Source organism: Pelodiscus sinensis, chromosome 14 (assembly GCF_049634645.1).
Source record: "Pelodiscus sinensis isolate JC-2024 chromosome 14, ASM4963464v1, whole genome shotgun sequence".
NCBI lineage: Eukaryota > Metazoa > Chordata > Testudines > Trionychidae > Pelodiscus > Pelodiscus sinensis.
In genome coordinates this window covers 45,919,318-45,939,719 of record NC_134724.1, presented here as the reverse complement: position 1 = coordinate 45,939,719, position 20,402 = coordinate 45,919,318, and the positions used below count along the sequence as shown (strand labels likewise).

General features: G+C 41.1%; 1 protein-coding gene across 3 annotated transcripts in view; it reads right to left on the bottom strand.

Annotated features, from left to right (window-relative positions):
• The window catches only part of THSD4 (thrombospondin type 1 domain containing 4), a 680,148-nt gene that overhangs the window by 110,297 nt on the left and 549,449 nt on the right, over positions 1-20,402 (bottom strand). For all 3 annotated transcript variants that reach the window (XM_075897742.1, XM_075897743.1, XM_075897744.1), the window contains one exon: positions 4,244-4,419. In XM_075897742.1, the coding sequence (XP_075753857.1) occupies positions 4,244-4,419 (176 nt within the window). The remainder of the gene's footprint in view (positions 1-4,243; positions 4,420-20,402) is intronic.

The window sequence follows — 20,402 nt, the reverse complement described above, 5'->3', positions numbered from 1 at the left end:
CAACACGGGAATGCAGGGGCAAGATTAGAAAGGCAAAGGCACAAAATGAGATCAAACTAGCTACAGGCATAAAGGGAAACAAGAAGACCTTTTATAAATACATTAAAAGCAAGAGGAAGACCAAGGACAGGGTAGGCCCACTGCTCAGTGAGGAGGGAGAAGCAGTAACAGGAAACTTGGAAATGGCAGAGATGCTCAATGACTTCTTTGTTTCGGTCTTCACCGAGAAGTCTGGAGGTGTGCCTAACGTAGTGAATACAAGCAGAGAGAGGGTAAGTTTAGAAGATAGGATACACAAAGAACAAGTTAAAAATCACTTAGGAAAGTTAGATGTCAGCAAGTCACCAGGTCCTGATGAAATGCATCCCAGGATACTCAAGGAGCTGATAGAGGAGGTATCTGAGCCTTTAGCTATGGAAGACAGGAGAGATTCCAGAAGACTGGAAAAGGGCAAATATTGTGCCCATCTATAAAAAGGGGAATAAGAACAACCCAGGAAACTACAGACCGGTCAGTTTAACGTCTGTCCCAGGGAAGATAATGGAGCAGGTAATTAAGGAAATCATACGCAAACACTTGGAAGGTAATAAAGTGATAGGGAGTAGTCAGCATGGGTTTGTGAAGAACAAGTCATGCCAAACTAATCTGATAGCTTTCTTTGATAAGATAACGAGCCTTGTGGATAAGGGAGAAGCAGTGGATGTCATATACCTAGACTTTAGTAAGGCATTTGATACGGTCTCGCATGATATTCTTATTGATAAACTAGGCAAATATAACTTAGATAGGGCCACGATAAGGTGGGTGCATAATTGGCTGGATAACCGAAGTCAGAGAGTTGTTGTTAACGGTGCTAAATCCTGCTGGAAAGGGATAACAAGTGGAGTTCCACAAGGGTCTGTTTTGGGACCCGTACTGTTCAATATCTTCATCAATGATGTAGATATTGGGATAGAGAGTACGCTTATTAAGTTTGCAGATGATACCAAACTGGGTGGGGTTGCAACTTCTTTGGAGGATAGGGACATAATTCAAAATGACCTTAGCAAGTTAGAGAAATGGTCAGAGGTAAACAGGATGAGGTTTAATAAAGAGAAATGCAAAGTGCTCCACTTAGGAAGGAACAATCAGTTCCATACATACAAGATGGGAAGCGACTGTCTAGGAAGGAGCATGGCGGAAAGGGATCTAGGGGTCATAGTGGACCACAAGTTGAATATGAGTCAACAGTGTGATGCTGTTGCAAAAAAAGCAAATATGATTCTCGGTTGTATCAACAGGTGTGTTGTAAGCAAAACTCGTGAAGTCATTCTGCCGCTCTACTCTGCACTAGTTAGGCCTCAGCTGGAGTACTGTGTCCATTTCAAGACAGATGTGGAGAAATTGGAAAGGGTACAGAGAAGAGCGACAAGAATGATTAAAGGTCTAGAGAACATGACCTATGAAGCCAGGCTTCATGAACTGGGCTTGTTTAGTTTGGAAAAAAGAAGATTAAGGGGGGACATGATAGCGGTTTTCAAATATCTAAAAGGGTGTCACAAGGAGGAAGGAGAAAATTTGTTCCTCTTGGTTTCTGAGGACAGGACAAGGAGCAATGGGCTTAAAGTGCAGCAGGGGAGGTTTAGATTGGACATTAGGAAAAAATTCCTAACTGTCAGGGTGGTCAAATATTGGAATAAATTGCCAAGGGAGGTGATGGAATCTCCCTCTCTGGAGATATTTAAGAACAGGTTAGATAGACATCTGTCAGGGATGGTGTAGACGGAGCTTGGTCCTGCCTTGAGGGTGAGGGGCGGGACTCGATGACCTCTCGAGGTCCCTTCCAGCCATAGAATCATAGAATAATATGATTCTAGGAATGGAGAGAGTTTGCTGGCTGCTTTGGGAGTGGTGCAGGACCAGGGTAGGAGTGAGCCTACATTAGCTTCCTGCATCACCACCCAGAAGCCACCCCGGGTAAGCGGTCCCTAGCTGGAGCTCGCATTCCGAATCCCAGCCCCAGTCCTGAACCCCTCCTGCACATCAAACCCCTGCCCCAAGCTTGATAAAAGCGAGTGAGAACAGGGGAGGGAGGATCGAGTGAGCAGGAGCGGAGCTTCAGGGAAGAGGTGGGAAGGAGGTGGGGCAAGGGTGTTTGGGTTTGTGGTAGATCCTGGATTGCACTTAAATTCAAAAAGTGATCTTATGCTTTAAAAGGTTAGAGATCACTGGGCTAGATAGATGTGTCCCACTATGTTCACTCTTATGTTCTTATTAACTCCTGTGTTCTCTCATATACCAAGTTGTCCCCTTTTATAGCACTCACTACTCTACTGATAAAGCAGAATTACCATCTTCATAGCCCTTCACCTGCATACAAAGCTCCCAGGGTTCGGAGCTAAAGAGAAGTAGAAGATTCAGAAATTGTAAGACCAGAACTGCCAAGTTCAGGGAGGTTGAGGAATTGAATACTGGTTTATGCTAATATTAGCTATCTTTGCGAAACTAGGAAGTCATAACCCAGGCGAGGGTGATTATGCTATTAACAAAACTCCTATAATTTTCTTTCATCTAAAACTTTCTGATCCCCATCGTAGAACACAGCAGCACAGATGGCTCCTCAGGCACCCCAAAATGCTGTGAAGGGGAGAATGCTGATCTATAGACCAGCCTAGATGAGCCTTTAATGGTCCTAGCATCCTACAGGAAACATGAGGAAGGGGAGGAGTGATGCCAAACCAGGGGGCCAGTCCACAGCAAGAACCCACAATTCAAGTCACTAAGCTCTGCCCAAACCCATGACAACCTTGCTATTTTCATGGCAAATAAGATGCCACAAAGGGGAAAAAAAGAAGGGAGAGAAACAGGGAAAGATTAAATCAATAAATAATAGAGGCACAAATGGGCCATGAGATATAAGAGTTCTAAAAACCAAAATGCATTTTATTATGATGAATAATTTAGGGTGCTGTAAAGTTTTTGATTATACTTATTTAGGAGCACCTGCATGAATCACACATGGCTCCTTTCCTTTCTCTCTCTGGGAAAAGCAGTCATTGTACCTTCTGCACCAATTTCTTGGCAATAAAAACTTCACAGCATCTCAGCTCACACCACCCAATATTCTTTATGTAAGTGTCATAATATCCTTTTTTTCCCCTTTGGTAACATGCCCATTTATCTGATTGTCAAAAATTCACATCACAACAAATCAAAAATCATTCCCCATCTCACATGCTATGCCTCATTAAAGCAATACATTAATAATACAATTTGTAAATAAAGCAATACATTTGTTAATTTTAATTATTTTGCCATTTGTAACTTTTCCAGTTATTGGAGCCAATGCACTTTCTATAAAAATGTCATGCACTAATTTTTGTATTATGTGTCATCACTTGTTGAGATTAATGACAATCAAACGCTGGCCAATTAAAACAACCAATATTATCAACTTGGACTGTATACCTACACTACATGTGGCCTTACAGCCAATATATTTTATTTTATATTTGTTATGGGGGTATGAATATGCCTATATGCACAATGTATTTATAGTATGCTATATTAATGCACAATTGCATTTTTATTTCAATGTTGAATAATAGCAAAAATTCACTGAGTGAAATTCTGATTCCATTGAAATCAATACTTTTGCCATTGAATTCAACGGAGCCTGGATTCCCCTGCAATTTGGTTCTGTGATGGCTTTGCAGAGTGTCTGCTGCTCAGGATTTCCAAATGCAGCATGCTGTTACAACACTGCCCAGGAATGATTCATCTAATACATACAGTAGCTTTCATTTATATATATAGTTTTTAAAAATATAGAACCAAAAAAGCTTGAATCTGCCAGAGCTCTTGACCTGCTTCACACATTTGATTTGAGTAACTATAAATCTAAACTAAGTCAAATTAGCTTCAGTAGAAAAGTGTCTGGAGGAAATCCAGCTCTCATGAAATAAAGAATATAGTATACTTTGCCACTGATTTTACTCAACAAATAAAATTGGTTTTCCTGGGTCGCTAAACTCTTGGGGTAACACAAGTACCTTTTACTGTTTAGATTTCTTATGATCAGAGGCAATTCAGAGGTACCAGCAAAGGACCTTTATTGTAACATCTAAAACAGTCATCTTTAAGGATTAAACTGAATGCTGGCATTTATTTATTGTTATTGCTTATGTTTTCAGTGACGTGTGTGAACAAAGACCAGAATTTTTGTTTTACACCAGCAAGATTAATCTGAATTTGACAGACTTACATAGACATCCAGAATCTCGTTTGTTGGACCCTCTGCTAAAAAGGACTCCCCTGCAGTGCTTGAGATTTCATTTGGGCGTTTATATGTGAACATAGTTCCTCCTCCTTCATATCTCCCGGGTCGATCAATTGCCCAATTTCCATTGATGATGGACCGTCCTGATCGACTCCTCAGTGCTATCAGGGGAAGGAAAAAAAAACACACTCTCAAATGCTGATCACAAGAAATCATTTTTATATACTAGTTTTCAGATTGTTAAACATGTATACAAATACATTCATGTATCTGGATTATACTGCCGTATAGCCTCTGATTTAATGGAATCAGTCAATATTGCAAGAACAAAAAATATTGCAAATTGCATCAATACATGTGTAAAAAAACAACTTAAAAAACCTGACATTTAAATATGTGAATTTTATTTTGCAGGAAGAGAAAAATACAAAGCTACAATAGAAAACTCATTTTTCACAGAATATCATGTTGTGATTCTGTCTCAGCTAGCCAGACGGGTACATTGAATACACATGGATAACAGGGAAGTGGTTTTCTGAACTTCCTTCACATTCATGTGAATCTTTATTTAGTGGTTTGGAAACTGCAAAGAACTGAAGTGGATACAGATTATCACAACAGCTACACTATGTAGAACCACCACCCCTACAATTTATGAACCAAAAAATATCTTGGTTTGCCAAATATTTCAATTATTCTTAATGCAGACTTTGGCAAATGTTTAATTTTCCTTTACAGAATATACATTTTGCCAAACATCTGCAAAATTCTGTTCTGTAGAAGTGCTTGGGGTGACAAGTATTCATACTCCATTGTACCCTATCTGTAAGATACATAAAATAGAATAGGAAGATCCTGTTGCATATTTGTGTGAAACGTGACTACCTTTACACTTACATGGTTCTAAAGTAACTATCTAATCCCAAAACAAGGGTATAGGTATTATATACCATTCAACCACAACCTCTGTTCAACGCATGGCTGCAAGAATTCATAGACTTCCTCTGAAACATTTGGTTTTGGCTACTGTTGCAGACTGTTGCAGGGTACTGGACAACATGGACCCAGATTTGATCCAGTATAACATTAGCTCAATGACCACACTGTAGCAACATATATACTCCAAAAGAGGAGAGCTGTGAGCAGAACACACAGGCTATGTCTAGACTGCAGGCTTCTTTTGGAAGAAACTTTTCCGGAAGAGATCTTCTGGAAAAACTTCTTCCAAAAGAGAGCATCTACACTGCAAAAGCACATCAAAAAAGCCATCTGCTTTTTCAAAAGATAGCATCTGCACTTGCATTTCAGCTGTGATTACTATGGATGGAGTGGCCACCAGGCCACTTGTGATTTTTCCTCTTTCCTCTTCTTTCAAAAGAACATCCTCTTCCCCATCCACACACGCCTTTTCTTGAAAAAGATCTTTCGGAAAAAGGATTCTTCCTCATAGAATGAGGATTACCAATGTTGGAAAAAGCCCTCTGTTCTTTTGGTTTTCTTTCAGAAGAATGCAACTGCAGTGTGGAAGTAACTGAAGTTTTTCCGAAAAAATCCTCTGTAGTGTAGACATTCCCCCAAGAGCCTGAGGGGGTGTAGGGCATCTTCCGTGGCTGATCCTTTCCAGGTTAAACAGCTAAGCCTAAATTTTGGGTTTCTCTCCTTTTCTATGCCAGTGCTGATATTTTGCCTTAGGGGAAGTAGAACAAGTGTAAACCTGTTGGTGAAGCCTACTTCTAGGAGATGTCTCCATGCTGGGAACATAATAAGAAATTATTGTTTTAATGGAACTATGTAACAAAACACACATACTATGGTTATATGTAATGAATTAATAATAGTCATTTATTATTAAGAAGCAATGGTAATCTTAAACTGCCAGTTTTCAAGTCTAAATCAAACAGAATTTGTGGCATGTTAGTGACATTAAGTCAGTTTGCATTGTTCTGCATCATAAACTGACACAAATGAGAGACAAAACCATCTTTTACTTGTATTTCCCCTCCTGTCAAAAAAAGGTCCCTTGACTAGATGGGGATGAAATCATGAGCAGAATAAAATACATATGTTCATATAGTTGGTTCAGTGTTATCAAATGGGAGAATATTAGAATTCTAAACACAACAAAGAAGTGAGTATTGAAGTTAGACAGGACTTAGTAATCCTTTTAGTAACAAACAGACACAGTGGTGGTGCCAGAAATGCTATTGGCCCAGGAAATTTTCAAATACATTCACCAAATATATTTTAACAACAAGTGATATGTGAGGAATCCATGAGGGAGCTGCACAAGAATATTATGCAAGCAAAGTACACATAATTCATTGTGATTTATTCCCTCAGCTCCTGCAAGAAAACATTTTTAATAGAAATAAATCTGTTTACCTTTAAAAAGAAATCAGTAACTAAACAGTACAGGTTTCAGACTACAGCAACTGCAATGAGGGTATTAGATTTCAGCCTACGGGATTCCCTCCACCACAAGCCGTGAATTTAATATAGATCTGTTTAACAAACTATAACTTCATAACAATGTGACATAGCAAAAACAGTGACAGAAGTGTCTAGCTAAGGCCAGATTATACTTACCTGTGAGAGAAGGCAAAAAGAAACCTCCACTTTGTGCAGGCTATGTAGAGGTTAACTATCATTATAATCCCTGCTCTTAAGGGAAGATAAAGACTGCTCAGTTACTACAGGCAGTCCCCGGGTTACGTACAAGATAGGAACCGTAGGTTTGTTCTTAAGTTGAATCTGTATGTAAGTCGGAACTGGCATCTAGATTCAGCCGCTGCTGAAACTGACCAGCGGCTGACTACAGGAAGCCCGAGGCAGAGTTGCTCTGCCCCACGCTTCCTGGAATCAGCCGCTGATGAGTTTCAACAGGCTGAATCTGGACGCCAGTTCTTACATACAGATTCAACTTAAGAACCCTAGGCGTCCCCAAGTCAGTTGCTGCTGAAAGTGATCAGCGGCTGATTCCAGGAAGCCCGTGGCAGAGCAACTCTGCCTCGGGCTTCCTGAAGTCAGCACTGGTCAGTTTCAGCAGCGGCTGACTTGGGGACGCCTGGGGCAGAGCAGCTGGGGTGCTGCTGGGTTGCTCCAGTAGTGCCGCTCCTCGGCGCTACTGGACCAACCCAGCAGCACCCCAGCTGCTCTGCCCCAGGCGTCCTGATTCAGCCGCTGCTGAAACTGACCAGCAGTGGCTGAATCAGGACGCCTGGGGCAGAGCAGCTGGGGTGCTGCTGGGTTGGTCCAGTAGTGCCCAGAGCGGCGCTACGGGACCAACTGGCAGCGCCCCAGCTGCTGTACCACAGGCGTCCGGAGCAAAGCCGCGGAGCACGGGGGCAGCGGGACAGCCCAGACGCACCGCGGCTCTCCAGCAGACCAGGGAGATGGGGAGCAAAGCCTCGGAGGACGCCGGCAGTGGAACAGCCGCGGCGCGTCTGGGCTGTCCGCTGCCCGCGTGCTCCGCGGCTTTGCTCCCCATCTCCCTGGTCTGCTGGTCTCCAGCAGACCAGGAGCAAACCCCGTTCGTAACTGCGTATCCGACGTAAGTCGGATCCGCGTAACTCGGGGACTGCCTGTATTCCTCTAGGCATCTGATCCTTCAAAAGGGTCTGGGATTTGCAAGTACTCCTCTTTCATGCACACAATCCAATGAAAGTCTCAGAAGGGTAACCATATTAGTCGGTAACTTTAAAAACAACAAGTAGTACTGTGGCACCTTAGGGCACATTTACACAGCAGTGTTATTTCAAAGTAATTTTGAGATGGCAGACTTCTTACTCTGACTACTGTAACCCTCATTTCACAAGGAGTAAGGGAAGTTAAAGGAAGAGTGTTCTTCCTTTGACTTCCTGCTGTATGGCCAGTGCCAAAAGTTGAGTTAAGGTACTTCGACTTCAGATACGCAATTAAGGTAGATGAAGTTGTGTATCTTAATTCAATCTTATACCGCAGTGTATACATACTCTTAGGCTACGTCTAGACTGCAAGCCTCTTTCAAAAAAGAGCGTCTAGACAAAAAGAAGATTTTTCGAAAAAGCAGCTCATTTTTTCGAACGAGAGTCTAGATGCTCTTTCAAAAAAGCCCTTTTTATGCAATAGTGCCTTTTTTTGAAAGATGACTTTCAAAAAACGCATTATTCCTCATAGAATGAGGTTTGTCGCCATCGACAAAACCGCTGCGTTCTTTCGATTTTTGTCAACAGAACGCAGCGATAGTCTAGACACAGGTAAAGCTTTTTCGGAAAAAAGTCACTTTTTTCAAAAAAAACCCTGAAGTCTAGACACACCCTTAGAGCCTAACAAAATTATCATGAGCTTTCCTTGGTAAACCCACATCATCAGATGAATTGAAGTGGAAATAACAGAATCAAGCCCAGCATGTGTGTCAAATTTGTAGTTTCCTGGGTGAGCATGAGGAACCTCCCCCTGAGGTGTGGTGTGTGGCTGCTGGAAACAATTTGCTTCACTTTGGGGAGGGCAGAGGTTGTGTGTAGGTGAGGACTGACCTGTCTCAAGGTCTATAAGAATGAGGGATTGTTTTCCAGGATAGATTGTGGGTTGTCAATAATGTGCTGGAGGGATTTAAGCTGGGGGTTTTATGTCATGTAGGTGTAAATGGTGGTGTTATTTTCCTTCTTGGGCCTGTCTTGAAGTAATTGACCTCTGTGTACTTGTCTAGCTCTTTCAATATCCAGGTGGATATTTAAGTTTTAAGAATTCCTGATAAAGATCTTGTAGGTGTTTGTCTCTGTCTGTGGGAATGGAGCAAATCTAATCGTATCTTAGAACATGGTGGTAGACAATGGATCATGTGATATGTCTTGGATGGAAGTGAGAGGCATGCAGGTAAGAATAACAGTCAGTAGGTTTCCGGTATAGGGTGGTGTTTATGTGAACATCATTTATTTGTACTACAGTGTCAAGGAAGTGGCTCCGTTATGTGGACTAGTCCAGGCTAAGTTTGGGGTACAAATTGTTGAAATCCCTGTGAAATTTTTCTAAGGTCTCCAGCTATATACAGGACACATCCAGACCACTTAAATAGCTTCATTAGCAGGAGTCCTACAATTGACAGGTACTTCTTTTGCTGTTGTATATATCTTGGATTCTGTTATTTCTATTCCAACTCATCTGATGAAATGGGTCTTATCCACAAAAGTACATGATACTATACATTTTCAATAGTCTCTAAGGTGCCACAGGACTACTCATTGTTTTTACAATCCAATGAAGTTTATTAAGTTTACCAAGGCTAATAAACTGCACCCCAGAAAAGCTGCACCCACCCTGCACCTGAGCACTGCTGAAGGCATTGTGTCTCTTCTGTCTCCCCTTGGGGAGTGGTGGCTCTGCACTGCTGCTAACACAGCACTATGTAAAAGGCACAAGCAAGAACTTAGAATACCAATTAGTAACGACAGTAGTGAAGGATCAAGCCCCACAATAGTATATTAATTTTTATTGTAATTTTACCATTGCATTGTAATGCATGCTATATGCTTTCTATTGTGATATCTTTAAGTCCATTTGTTTTCTGGATCTCTTATTTTCTGAGACACGTATTACTAAAATGAAGAGTTTCTGTATCTTTGGATGTTGGCTGATACAAATAATATATTTCATGTAACTTTTTTTTTTTTTTAGTTTAGCCATATCATTATACCCTCCTTTCTCACGTATTTCTGGGAAGCAAAGTGAAACTTCACACACTGTAAAATATGGGTTATTATAAAATACTGAGAAAGAAAATAATAGCTAAACAACTTTCTATTTACAACTATTAAATTTTAATTCAAATACCTGCAGAGCAGGACTGCAATGCATACCATAGTTATCCTGGGTTTCCATTATTTTTAATTTGGAACACTTTTAATAAAGGTTTAACTTTATGACCTGGATTTATTTCTTAAGTAGCTACTTTTAAAAATCTGCATATCAAGGGCTGAGGAATGAAAAAAAGTGCTGGCAAAGATTAAATTATTGTTAATAATAAAGCTGTAGAAAGATGGCTGTCTGGAAACCAATAAGTCTATTATATTTTAATTTGACATTCATTAGATGACCAGTCTGAAAGAGGCCTCCACATAAGAAAGGAAAATGTGCCTCTCATTGTGTTTTGATCATCTTGCATTGATCACTTCTATAGTCCTCCATTTAGAATTTTTACAGCGTTTTTAGCCAAAGCATGAGAGCATAAAAAGCATCACCAGATTCCTCATTAAGGTACAGTCTGCTGATTACATCCACATTACTTGTCAGCTTCTTCAATAAAACTACAGAGTTTATAATATCCATCAATAATACTTTGCGCCAATCGTTTGTTACATCTCAGACCACAAAATTCTCATCAAAACTTTAGTTTGGGCTGGGAGTCAATGGGGGAAAGCTCAGTGTGTTATAAAATAGATTCTGAACTTTGGGTGTTTTAAAAACATTCATTTTCTCTACTTCAGCATGCTTTGCAGTGCATTTTGAAAATAAATAATTCTTTAGAATGAACAAACGAGAGACATGAAATCTTGCAAATCCTGTTGAAATGTCAATAGTAAAGATGCCAAATGGTTTTCAAGGGAGACATAATTCCAATCATTGGATTACCCACAGGGGGATGCTTACTGTGAAGTTTAGGAACATAATGTGTAATTTGAAAATTAACTGGGTGGATAGCAGAGGACTCATACAGCATATGTAGGCTTGGAAGAATTCAGTTTTTTACTGGTAAATGTTGAAAAAGCATCTATTTAATTGTACACACACAATCTTATGAAAAATATTTCCACTGATAGTAATCAAAACACAAATAGAGGGAAAGTAAGAAAAATGCTGCTTAAGAACATAAGAGTTTGATTTTGACATATGATGTTGAGAGTTTGTTTTTTAACATTATATAGCTAACTTTTTGAATCGTACCAGCTACTGTCATTATTGTCAGACTCTTACATAATTCTATTCAACTGTGAAAATGTGAAAAAGGCTTAAAAATAAACCCATATTATCCATCAAAATGATGAAAAATCAAAAATAAAATTCTGGTAAACCTAAGCATATAGCAATGCTAGGGTATTTTTTCTATTTAGCGGGCAACTATAAGCAATTAAGCTTGTGAAACTTTTAATGGTGAGTCTCATAAATCCTGCTTGGTAATGTAACTCTGACTAATTCTTTTTTTTTAAATTAAAATACTTGTGTGTTTTATTCTCTGGAAAAAAAAACAGGTAAGGTTAGTTACTTGTTAATTTATTATATTAAAAAAATCCATGTGCTGCAAGACCTGGCAGATGTAGTAGGCAGTTTGTCATATCTAAGAACAGGAAGGGAACTAAAATTCATATGTATGAAAAAACTTGTCTATCCACATATTAGCTTCTACAGCCTTCATACAATCCTAACTCCCACTGAAATCACAAGTAAGGATTTCAAGCTATAGATCTCTCTCTATATCTATGGAAAGAGGAACAGTTTCTGACTGACATGACAAAGGCATCACGGGGGTTACAATGTTAGTTGGTATCTACATAAACAATTAGGAGACATAAGAACAGCCATGCTGGGTCAGAGCAAAGGTCTATCTAACCCAGAATCCTGTCTTCCAATAGTGGCCAATGCTAGCTGCCCCAGAGGGAGTGAACAGAACAGGTAATCATCACATGATCCCTCTCCTGTCATCCATTTCCAGCTTTTGACAAAGGCTAGGGACATCATTCCTACCCATCCTGGCTAATAACCATTGATGGACCTAACCTTCATGAATGTATCTAGTTCTTTCTTGAACCCTGTTAAAGTCCTAGTCTTTACAACATCCTCTGGCAAGGAGTTCCACAGGTTGATTGTGCGCTGCGTGAAGAAAAACTTCCTTTTGTTTGTTTTAAACTTACTACCTAGTAATTTCATTTGGGGTATGTCTACATAGCAGGGCAAAAGCCAAAATAAGCTATGCAACTTGAGCTATGTCAACTGCATAGCCTAAGTCAAAATAGCATGTTTCAGCTTTTGGTGCTGTCTACACAGCAGGAAGTCCAAGTTTAGAACACTCTCCCTTCAGTTTCCCTTACTCCTCATAACATGAGGGTTACAGGATTCGGAATAAGAAGTCCTCCAGCTTGCCATTATTTCGACATCATGTTGAAATAACTGCTTGCTGTGTAGACATGGACTGTGTTATTTCAGAATAACGTCAGTTATTCCAAAATAACGCTGTTGGGTGGACATAGCCTTGGTGACCCCTAGTTCTTACATTATGGGACCTGTGGCATCTTGAAGACTAACAGATTTATTTGGGCACTACAAAGCTTATGCCCAAATAAATCTGTTAGTCTTTAAGGTGCTACAGGACTCCTCATTGTTTTTAAAGGTTTTGATTGTGTAGGTGCTCAGGATAAGCACGAAGGTAGGATTAATTTACCAAGTTTTACAATTTTTTTTGACTATAATCAAAACAATAAAAGCAATTGTAAAATGTTGTTAGAACCCTATGCTTCTTGGCTTCATGCTGCACCTTTGGCATCTGGGTATCCCTTTATAGCTGCACAAATAGAATACATCTATGGCAATGGTTCTCAATCCGCAGCCCAATTAGCACACAGCTGTGGCCCATGTGACATCCTCCCGGCCATTCCGGAAGTATTGGATGTAGCCCACATCACACATTGTGGGCTACGTATGCTGCCAACAATGGTTAACAGATGGAGAACCCCTGATCAACTGAGTGCTGAGTAGCTGCAGCTCTAATTGCAGACAACTGGACCTGCATGTGAGGAGCACTGGTAAGAATCTGGCCCAAGAGTACGAGTACAGGAAAGAATAGAGTTTCCATTTTATTCATCCAAATTGATCTTACAGAAAAGATTTTGGTTTAGCATTTATGTGCATTACCAGAACTTGCCTCTAGAAAGTCAAGCACAGACTATAATATGCAAGTTATATCTGGTTAATTAATGCAAATTCACAAGACAGCTTCTGAAAGATTCTGGATAATCCCATAGGGTACGTCTACACTAGCTCGTTAGTTCAAGCTAGGTAGGGTAATTAGTGCAAGCGGAGTTGCAAATGAAGCCCAGGATTTAAATATGTTTAAATATGCATGTTCCTGGGCGCCGCCATTTTTAAATCCCCCTTAGTCCGAACGCTGTGCCTCATCCTCGTGGAATGAGTAGTAACGGTAGTTCGAATTAGGATCTTTAATTTGAACTACCTATTCCGTGCTGCGTGTAGCCGTGGGCACAGAGTTCGGACTAACGGGGATTTAAAAATGGCGGCACCCGGGAACATGCAAATGAAGCCTGGGATATTTAAATCCCGGGCTTCATTTGCAACTCCGCTTGCCCTAATTACCCTACCTAGCTTGAACTAACAAGCTAGTGTAGACGTACCCATAGGTATCTGCCTGGTGTGTCTTGCCCACGTGATCAAGGTCTAACTAACTGCCATACTTGAGATGGGGAAGGAATTTTCCCCAGGCCTTCCCCAGCACAAGGAGGGGGCATGGGTCACTTGTAGGTTTAAACTAGTGCAAACGATGAATTTTCTATAACTTGATGTCTTTAAACCAGGATTTGAGGACTTCAGTAACTCATCCAGAGATCAGAAGTCTATTTGAGGACTGAGTGAGGTTCTGTGGCCTGCAAAGTACAAGAGATCAGACTAAAATGATCATGAGGTTTCCCTCCCTATGAGGAAGGAAACAGAATAACCAGAGCTTCCTTTGGACTTCAGAGAACCCTGATCATCTCCAGATCCAGGATTGGGATTCTTTATTCCAATAACATCTTATTAAACCGTATTTTTCAAGATAGTTTACATTTGAAAACTTGAAGAGAGAGGGTTGTCTGTGTGCATAGATGCATTACTGAATAGAAAGAAAGAGAAAAAAATGTATACTGGCTGGTTTTTCATCTTAAACCATTCATCCAGCACTGTAATATGTGGGCTCTGTACTAATAAAAAGATTCACACACAAATATTTTTCCTTTTTCCATAAACATCTCAAAATCTGTCCGTACTATGGATAAAGAAATGTAGCTCATCTATTTCATATCCTAAGGACCCCACGGACTGAGGGAACAACATCGAAAGTCCTACTTAATTGCTTCAAAAACCACATGAAACCTTCACCAGATGGACACAATTTGATTCCCCTTATATTAAAGAGGATGCAAAGTATGAGAAGAGAGCGAGAGAGAGCTGTAGGGAAAGAACAGAGGAAGATACGGTGATGCCATCCTCAACATGATTTCTTAAGAAGGATACTCCAGCTTGACTAAGACCTTCCTTTACAATCATAAAATGAAGGAATACTTCCTTTCTTTTGGGGAGACAACTATGGGACTTACATTTGACCGGAGTGGGAAATACTGCCCAATTGAAATACCTGGCTAACATCCCACTGACTTCACTGTGGTCATGATTTCGCTCAAGTAATCCAACCTTCATCACAGGAAAAATGTACTACAGGCTAAATTCATGAATTTGGTGGTCCTAGCTCTTACTATTTCTCTTACCACTGTTATGTAGCATAACTTTTTAAACCAGTGATAACTCCTTCATGTCTGTAGATTATGAAAAAAACCTCTCCCTTTAAAATGCAAAAGTGCATTAAAAACTTTTAGGACAACAACATTTTCAGTATTCAAATATTAGAAAATGTAGCTTTCTTCTCATACTGCAGGATTAAACACACATTAAGGGTACGTCTAGACTACAGGCTTTTGTCGACAAAGCTTCTGTTGACAGAAACTTTGTTGACAAAGAGCGTCTAGCCTACATCAAGCGGCTAGACGAAGTGACCCGCTTTGCTGACAAAGAGCATCCAGACTGCTGGACACTCTGTCGACAAAAGAAGGCACCCGGAAGTGCTTCTGGAAGGTCACAGGGGCAGCCTTACAGCCCAGGCACTGCTGCATGCTCCCTGCAGAGATGCATGCTTAATGGGATCCTCCTGGACAGCCATTGCTCTACTCCTGTTTCTGGCTTGCCTACCTCCTCAAGGGAAAGCCAAGCCGCTGCAGTTCTTGCTCTGGTTTCCCTGCTTCCTTGGACACCACAGCAGTTTATTTGCAGGTTTGGTTTTTGGCTTTTCACTTTTGTGCTTTTTGGCCAGAGAGTCTGAGCTGCTCCTGGGAAGGCGATTGCTTCTGCTGCATGCTCAGAAGAGCTTCATGACTTCTGCAGCAGAGCTGGATCCTGCGCCCAGCTTTGAGCCTCTCACTCAAGCTGCAGCCCTGCTGCCCTTGCCCCCAAACTTATTTATGGAGAGGCGAGTTTGGAGGCTGGACACCAATTCTGACTGGTGGGACTGGCTAGTTATGCAGTAGTGGGACGATGACCAGTGGCTCCGAAACTTCTGGATGCGGAAGGCCACCTTCTAGGAGCTCTGTGTCTGGCTCGCCCCTGCTCTGCAACGCCAGGACATCCGCTTGCGGGCCGCCACCTCTCTGGAGTGGCTGCCGACAAAGGGCTTTGATGTCGGCAGGGGAGCGTCCAGACTAGCGCGCTGAGCAGACAAACAGCTGATCAGCTGTTTGTCGGCTCAGTGCGGAAGCCATGTAAATTTTAAATGAAGCCGCGATCATTTAAATCGCAGCTTCATTTGCCTTTGCCAAAACAACAAACCTACATGGCTCCATTGACGGAGCCATGTAGTTTAGACGTACCCGAAGAGACCTCAGGAGGTCATCAAGTCCAGTCCCTTCCCAAAACAGGACCAACCCCAAAAAATCAGCCCAGCCAGGGCTTTGTCAAGCTGGGACTTTAAAACCTCCACAAACAGAGATTCCACAACCTCCCTAGGTAACCTATTCCAGTTCTTTACCACCCTCCTAATGAAACAGTTTTTCCTAATATCCAACCTAGCCCTCCCACACTGCAACTTGAGACCATTGCTCCTTGTTCTGCCATCCGTCACCACTGAGAACAGCCTCTCTCCATCCTCTTTGGAATCTCTCTTCAGGTAGTTAAATGCTGCCATCAAATCCCCCCTCACTCTTCGCTTCTGCAGACTAAACAAGCCCAAATCCCTCAGCCTCTCCTCATAGGTGATGTGCTCCATCCCTCTAATAATTTTCATTGCCCTCTGCTGGGCCCTCTCCAACGCATTCACATCCTTTCTGTAGTAGGGGCCCCCAAAACTGGATGCAATACTTCAGATGTGACCTCACCAGAGACGAATAAAGGGGAATAATCACTTCTCTGGATCTGCTGGCAATGCTCCTTCTAATGCACCCTAATACAGCATTAGCCATCTTGGCTACAAGGACACATTATTGACTCGTATCCAGCTTCTCATCCATTGTAATCCCCAAGTCCTTTTCTGCCAAACTGCTGCTTAGCCAGTCGGTCCCCAGCCTGTAACTATGCTTGGGATTCTTCTGTCCCAAGGGCAGGACTCTGCACTTGTATTTGTTGAACCTCATTAGATTTCTTGTGGCCCAATCCTCCAATGTCTAGGTCACTCTGGACCCTATCCATGCACTCCAACATATCTTCCTCTCCCCCAGCTTAGTGCCATCTGCAAACTTGCTGGGAGTGCAATCCATCCCCTCATCCAGGTCATTAATAAAGATGTTGAACAAAACCAGCCCTAGAACCAATCTTTGGGGCACTCTGCTTGAAACCGACCGCCAATCAGACATCAAACCACTGATCACGACCCGTTGAGCCTGACAATCTAGCCAGCTTTCTATCCACCTCACAGTCCATTTATCCAATCCATACTTCCTTAACTTGTTGGCAAGAATTATGTAGGAGAGAGTAACAAAAGCTGTGCTAAAGGAAAGGTATATCACATCCACCAACTTCCCCATCTCCTCAGAGCCAGTTACCTCATCATAGAGGGCAATCAGGTTGGTCAGGCATGACTTGACCTTGGTGAATCCATGCTGAACATTCCTGATCACTTTCCTTTCTTACAAGTGCATCAAAATGGATTCCTTGAGGATCCATGATTTTTCCAGGGACTGAGGTGAGGCTGACTGCTCTGTAGTTCCCTGGACTGTCCTTCTTCTCTTTTTTAAAAGATGGGCACTATATATGCCTTTTTCCATTCATCTGGGACCTCCCTTGATTGCCATGAGTTTTCAAAGATAATGGCCAAAGGCTCTATAACAACATCTGCCAACTCTCTCAGTACCTTTGGATGCATTCAATCTGTCCCCATGGATTGGTGTATGTCTAACTTTTCTTCCTGGACACACAATTGCAGATCTAAAAGTAGCCATCCTGCAGCAAAAAAACTTCAGGACCAGACTTCAAAGAGAAACTGCTGAGCTACAGTTCATCTTTAAGTTTGACACAATCAACTCTGGATTAAACAAAGACTGTGAATGGCTTGCTAACTACAAAAGCAGCTTCTATTCTCTTGGAATTCACACCTCCAGATCAGCTGCTAGAAGTGGGCCTCATCCTCCTTGATTGGATCCACCTGGTCATCTCCAGCCTGATCCTGGCCTGCATATTTATTCCTGCCTCTGGAAATTTCCACTACATGCATCTGACGAAGTGGGTCTTTGCCCACGAAAGCTTATGCTCCTACACTTCAGTTGGTCTATAAGGTGCCACAGGACTCCTCGTCGCTTTTGCAGATTCAGACTAACACGGCTACCCCTCTGATACTTAACTTTTCTAAATAGCTCTTAATCTGTTCTTAAGAGAGTCCTGGGAGCTGGTGGCAGGAGACCTCCTTTGGTCTGGCAAATTCTCTCGTTCCTGAGCATCAAGTCCTGATGGTGCCGGATCAGAGAGGTCCAACCGGTACTATTATTATTTATATTAAAGTAGGATCCAAAGCTCTAAGTGTAGGATCAGAACTCTCATTTGCTAGGTCCGATGCAGCTCTGACCCCCAAAACTTGCACTCTAAGAGTATGTCTAGACTACAGGGTTTTGTCGACAAAAGTGGACTATTGTCGACAAAACTATATCTGTGTCTACACTGATGCTGAGTTCTGTCGACGTAATGTCGACAGAACTCAGCACTTTTGTTGACAGCTGTAAACCTCATTCTACGAGGAATAATGCCTTTTGTCGCCAGTGTTCTGTCAACAGAAGGCGTTATTGCATCTACACTGTCATGTTGACAAAGCGACTTGCTTTGTTGACAGAAGCTTTGTCAACAGTATCTGTCGACAAAACTTCTGTTGACAAAAGCCTGTAGTCTAGATATACCCTAATGTATGTATAAATTTTAAAGAACAAAACACATATATGCCTCTGCACTTCCTCGTTTCAGCCAAGAGCAGAAGCAGCCACACCAAACAACCCCCCAACACCTTTTATTTCAGTGTTTATAGCTAGGCTGAAACAGAGTGAACCTTATCATGTGAGATTTCCAGCCAATTCTCCAAAGCCTAGAGTCTAGATCCCTTCAGATAGGCATCCAAAACTTCCGAAACCTCGAGTCACTGGACAGTATGAAGCTGTCTGAGAGCTTTGTTCTCTCCCATGTTTCCCCAAATAACATTCTATAGTGCCCTGAGAGAGCTTCATATCTATTGAGAATTTTAAAATATGCCCTTTAAGAACCTTATAAAGGATTTCTCTCCTGGGCTTCCAGATTCTCCCATGTTGTAACCTCCTGCACCCACATTGCTTCTTGTTCTCCAGAAACTGATTCTTTATAACATTCATGACATGAACTTGTAAATTCCATTTCTTGAACTACAGGTTTATTAACACTGCTACCAATAAATTAATATTTTTGAAATCCACAGTAGGTGATAAAAGTTCTGTAAACATAGCAAAAATAGAAATACAAAAACACACTTAGGAAAACAATCATATGAACACCAGAGGGACTATTTGTTTTCATTGAAAGATTAATCATTTTTGTAATTAAAATACTACATAGGGAATCATAGTGCCACAAATATATACAGCTTGGGAATAATTTTGTAAACTATAAAATAATTAATTATCAGGAAAATAATAAAATCATTATTTCCAGTTTATTATACTGTATGCTGGTGATTCTACTATGGAAAGTGAACTATGAAACTTGAATTACAACAATAAAAATTGCAATGTGGGAATTATCAAAAAAAAAACCATTGAAGACAAAGGGAATTATTTCATTCATTTCAAAGGGCTTTGGATCCGGTCTTATGTTTGTTTGTTTTCAAATGTTGCTGTTTCAACAAACAAGTTAATCAACTCTGTGTTGGGTGGCATTTTTTGTGGGGGACGGGGGTTTCACAAATAGAAAGAATAAATTTAGCTGTGTTCCTGTCTTGTTGGAGAACTATTTTTTTCATTTACGGTGCCTGCAAATACCTGTCTGTGGCTTATGTTATCACATTAAATGAGGTTCGAATGTTCCCCATTTCACTTCCATCAGCAAGGGACTTAAGTATATTCACAGATTAATATTTCCTTATCTCGTTCACAAATTAGAGAAAAAAGATATTAAAAAGTACAGTAACGAAACTATCATGACAAGTATTTAATAGGTTCTTTTATTTTTTGATGAATGCAGTAGAGGAGATGTGAAATAACAAAATATGGACATACAATGCATGTATTGCTAAATCAGGTTCCCTTCATTATCTGAACGTCAGCTCTTGATGATTGCACTATCTCTGTCAGCATGTGATAAAATTAATACATCTTTTGTTGGTGAATTAATTTAGTGTTGATGAAAGATGCAGGACTAACAGTTGTTGAGATAGCATAGCATATCAAGCCACCACCAGCTACTGTACAATTTACAGAAATGCTGGTCAGACAAACCAGTCCAGGGGAGGGGAATGGTGCCCCACCATTCTTACTTTGAACAGAGAATGGTGAATCCTACAGCTGACCTCCCCTGGAGACAAAATTCCTGTGGTTCCCTATAGAACAAATGCAGCAAAAGCATAAGGAAGCACTTCATACGTTACTCCAACAATGTGCCTCACCACTGATCCAGAGTGACTACCTCTGAGGGTGGGAAGATAATTTGGCTCCTGTATGTTTATTCCTGGGCCTTTCCTCTGAGACTGATAACTAAGAAGTCAATTAACATCACCTCAAAATGCTCTTTACAATATATGGACAGCTAGCCATTAAGAACTGGACTGGTACCACCACCTCATTTCACTTACGCAAATTTATGGCAGCAGATTGTACTACTGAACTTGGATTCTTACCAATTTGAGGTGGCTACTAGA